The sequence below is a fragment of the Gekko japonicus genome, unplaced genomic scaffold, assembly GCF_001447785.1.
Source record: "Gekko japonicus isolate JY-2015 unplaced genomic scaffold, Gekko_japonicus_V1.1 scaffold2306, whole genome shotgun sequence".
In the NCBI taxonomy this organism is placed as follows: Eukaryota; Metazoa; Chordata; class Lepidosauria; order Squamata; family Gekkonidae; genus Gekko; species Gekko japonicus.
Window position 1 is genome coordinate 12,582 of NW_015176520.1, and position 4,232 is coordinate 16,813.

Genomic DNA, 4,232 nt, shown 5'->3' on the forward strand with positions numbered 1-4,232 from the left:
TATCTGGAGAAGCCTTGAATGTGGAGAATGTTAAATATATGTTCACAAGATTGATGATCCGATATAAGCTTGTCTCTCTTCCCCATTACGGCAACCCTGTAAGGTTTTCAAGGCGAGAGGCGAACAGAGGTGGTTTGCCGTTGCCTGCCTCTCCATAGCGGCTCCGAACTTCCTTGGTGGTCTCCCATCCAAGCAATAACCCGGACTGACCATGCACGGGCTAAGGCTTAGAGACCGTTAGGTAGCTAAAGCTGAGAACGAACATTCTCCCACGGCACCTAGGGTAATCCCAGACGCTACAACACCCTCCTGCACATCTGTATAGATAAGCGTTTCGGCGCACAGCAGAGAAAGCACAGAAAGGAATGCAGTAGCAATTAACCTGAAAGGAAAGCAATAGCAATGAATCAGACACCGACCAACCTCCCCAACCTTCATGGCAGCATCGCTGACACTACTAGACTCTTGCTCTTTTCTACTGCGTATATTGATATGCCGATAAAGGTTGTCTGTCTGTCTACTGTGTGTGTTGGCGTCACTTCATTCTCTGCCATGCCATAATGTTTGAATAAATCCATTAAGGTACCTTGCTGGTAGTCCCCTTCCCCATCTGAATACAGGGACGTCTGAAGTCTGAACAATTTGGGTTGTGTATCCTTGTGAACAGTTCAGCAGATGTCCTTTCCAATTATGAGCAGGCTTTCCTATGCAATCAAGCATCTATATTAGTTACTAGGGCAGGTTCATGTTTCTTGGCCTTCTTTTCCCCCCGTAATAAATCTGGAAGGCGAGACAGAGTCTTCCGCCCCGCAGCCACTGTGCTTCTCAGTGCTGTTAACTGGAAAGTTCTATGTCCTGTCTTATTAAGATTCTAAAGGGAAAGGCACGTCCTGATGATGTTTGCTTCCTTCAGCGAATTGCCTGTGTGTTTGGGGAGGCTCCCACGTTTTCAGCGATCTGGGGAGGCCTGCGTGACCACAGACTGAGAGAATCCTTTTAATAAATGTTGGTAGTTAAAAACAAAGATGATGCTCAGGTGCACACGCTGTAGGAATGCTCTGCGTTTATCTCTGCTGAATGCCGCAAGGGCAGGAATAGGCAAAGAGTCTTGACTTCTGCTATGTTTCTGTTTAAAAGAGTCTTGACTTCTGCTATGTTTCTGTTTAAAAGAGTCTTGACTTCTGCTATGTTTCTGTTTAAAAGAGTCTTGACTTCTGCTATGTTTCTGTTTAAAAGAGTCTTGACTTCTGCTATGTTTCTGTTTAAAAGAGTCTTGACTTCTGCTATGTTTCTGTTTAAAAGAGTCTTGACTTCTGCTATGTTTCTGCTAATTAGAATGATGTGCTGACCTGGACAACCCAGGTCTAGCTTGGTCTTGTCAGATCTCAGAAGCTACGACCTGGCCCTGGCTGGTATTTGGATGGGAGACCACCAAAGAGGTCCAGGGACACCACTCAGAGGAGGGCAGTGGGAGGCCACCTCTGTTCATGTCTTGCCTTGGAAAACCCTCGAGGGTTGCCATAAGTCGACTGTGACTTGATGGGCGTTTTCATCCATCCCAATTAGAATGATATAATCTGGGGAACATATTGAGAATCCCTACGGGATAGACAACAGATGTCTAAGTGCTTCCTTTTCTATGAGTTGGTGGCCACCCGCTTTCTGCCAGCGGAAGTCGATTGTCCCCCAGCAGCGCCCTGTGATCACCAGAAAGCACATCTGAGAGGTCAAAAGATCTGCATAGATTAAAGGCCATGGATGGGTCTAGAGGCTGTAGTCCAGAGGGAGAGGTAGGCGAGCTCCTCCTCCTCCCTCTTCCACCAGCAGAACGTCCGCTTTATACAACCCAGTATTATCTTTACTCCTGAAGTACTGTCATGTTTTGAGTCCCCAGCCAAGATGCAGGAGGGAAAGCTGCCTTCACTCAGGAGTTTATCTGTAGCGCTAAAACTTTTGTATACGTTTCACGATGTAATCTTTGCTGATTGTCACCCTCTGTTGCTCATACATGCAAAGAGCGAGGCGAGGCTGCGTCAAGAAGCGCTGAAGAGGCAGCAGCTCGAAGGGGAAATGAGCGAACATAGAGCACTCATCGACGCTTTGACAGCTGAAATCCTCCTCATGAGAGAAGAGAATCTCACTTTACAGGTAGGTAAGCTTCAACTGTGAAATCCATAGAATCACAGAGTCGTAAGGGGGCCATACAGGCCATCTAGTCCAACGTCCTGCTTTAATGCAGGATCAGCCTAGAGCAGTGGTGGCGAACCTATGGCACGGGTGCCAGAGGTGGCACTCAGAGCCCTCTCTGCGGGCACACGTGCCATCGCCCCAGCCAGGCCCAGACCATCATTAAAGTGTCGAACTCTCTACCAAATAATTTTAAGTAAAAGAAGGCATTTGGGATTGCTTTCCTTACTTTGTTTGGATCATCTTAAGTTAATGTATGGGTTGTTTTTTCTAAAGTAAAACCTCAGTATTCAGTTTAAATTGCCGTGTTGGCACTTTGCAATAAACAAGTGGGTTTTGGGTCGCAGTTTGGGCACTCGGTCTCTAAAAGGTTCACCATCACTGGCCTAGAGCATCCCTGACAAGTGTTTGTCCAGCCGCTGCTTAAAGACTGCCAGGGAGGGGGAGGTCACCACCTCCCTAGGCAGCTGATTCCACTGTTGCACAACTCTCACTGTAAAAAAGGTTTTCCTAAGATCAGCCCTTAATTTAAGCCCATTATTGCGAGTCCTTCCCTCTGCTGCCAACAGGAGCAGCTCCCTTCCCTCCTTTAAGTGACAGCCCTTCAAATGCTTAAAGAGAGCTGGGGATTTAATGCCAGCTTATGTTGTGGGCTCTTTGTTTAGCAATGTAATATTTTTAGTCGGGCCTACAAACATTAGTGGCCAGATCTGGGATCTGCAGGTACACCCGGGGTCTGTGGCAGAGAGGTGACCTTGTGACAGTTGTCGCTGCCATCTGTAGAGATTCAGATTCTTGTTATCACGGCACACAATGCAGTCCATCTTTATCTGCACCTCTGGTGTTTAAAAAGGCTTTCCTGCTTTGAGCACGTCTGACATTTCCATCAGAGCCATACATTCCAGATCCAGAATTTGCATAATCTTATCCTGCGAGGACTAGAAAGGCATTTGATAGCCATTTTTTCTTTGTGGAGGTACAGTCCAGAAAGTCTGTCTGATATGCCTACGCCATTAGATTACAAAATAAACCACTGGTTTGCTAAGATTTCTGGAAACAATAAATGATGGGCAACGCCGTCCATGCTTCTTGCACGCTTTTTGTAATTAAAAAATTATTGTAAACACCAAAACATAGTGGTAACATCATCCAACAATATATACTAAGAAGACAGGACCAGAAAGAAACGAGGGAAAACTGGGCAATACAGCAAAGACATTTAAGACTTTCAAAATAGATCCTAAACACAGCAAGCGAATTACAACTGCAACAGATCAATAGGATAGATATGGCTTCTTCTGTCGACAGCATCGCCACGCTTTTTGTAATGGAATGAATGCTGATCAGAGTCTGTCTTGCGCCTTTTTCCTTCTAGAGCAAGCTTCAGCAGTACATGTTCGTCACAGATGAGCAGCTGACTTCTCTCACTCGCGCACTCAAAGGGCTCCCCATTTCAGAATCTAACAGAGCGAGAAGCCCGGGAGAGACCAGCAGGCTTTCAATCTGGAGTCCAGAGGCTATTCAGGGTATGGGTCTTATTCTCTGCGTACGAGAGAAATTTGAGAATCCACCTCAAAACAATTTGCAGGCTGTTAGCAGCAGTTGACTTGTTTGTTTCTGGGAATGCTTGGGGCTTGAAGCCGCGGGTCTTAGGGTGTGGTTGGGGGCCCCAGGATGCAGCATCCTCTCTGATGCAAAGCAGGCATGGGGGAACTTGGGGGTAAGGATCATCCTTGACCCTCTGCTGCACTTAAGCCGCGGGTCTGGGTGCTTGAAGCCGCGGGTCTTACGGTGTGGTTGGGGGGGCCCGGGATGCAGCATCCTTGCTGACGCAAAGCGGGCATGGGGGAACTTGGGGTAAGGAAGGATCATCCTTGACCCTCTGCTGCACTTAATGTGATGTCAGGGATAAGACCTACTGAGGAAGGAAGTGTCCATGAATATCAACCAAAATGTATGGATTCTATCAGAAGTAATGGGTTGGGAACTAATGGAACTACAAATATGAGGAGCTCATGAAAGGAATTTTTCACCTTTCCCTCTAA

At 46.8% G+C, this 4,232-nt stretch overlaps 1 protein-coding gene across 1 annotated transcript in view; it reads left to right on the forward strand.

Annotated features, from left to right (window-relative positions):
* Nucleotides 1-4,232, forward strand: part of SPICE1 (spindle and centriole associated protein 1) — a gene marked incomplete at its 5' end in the record, with an annotated part of 24,033 nt that overhangs the window by 12,418 nt on the left and 7,383 nt on the right. Inside the window, 2 exon segments of the mRNA XM_015427388.1 lie at nt 2,017-2,148; nt 3,563-3,713. Of these exon segments, the coding sequence (XP_015282874.1) occupies nt 2,017-2,148; nt 3,563-3,713 (283 nt within the window).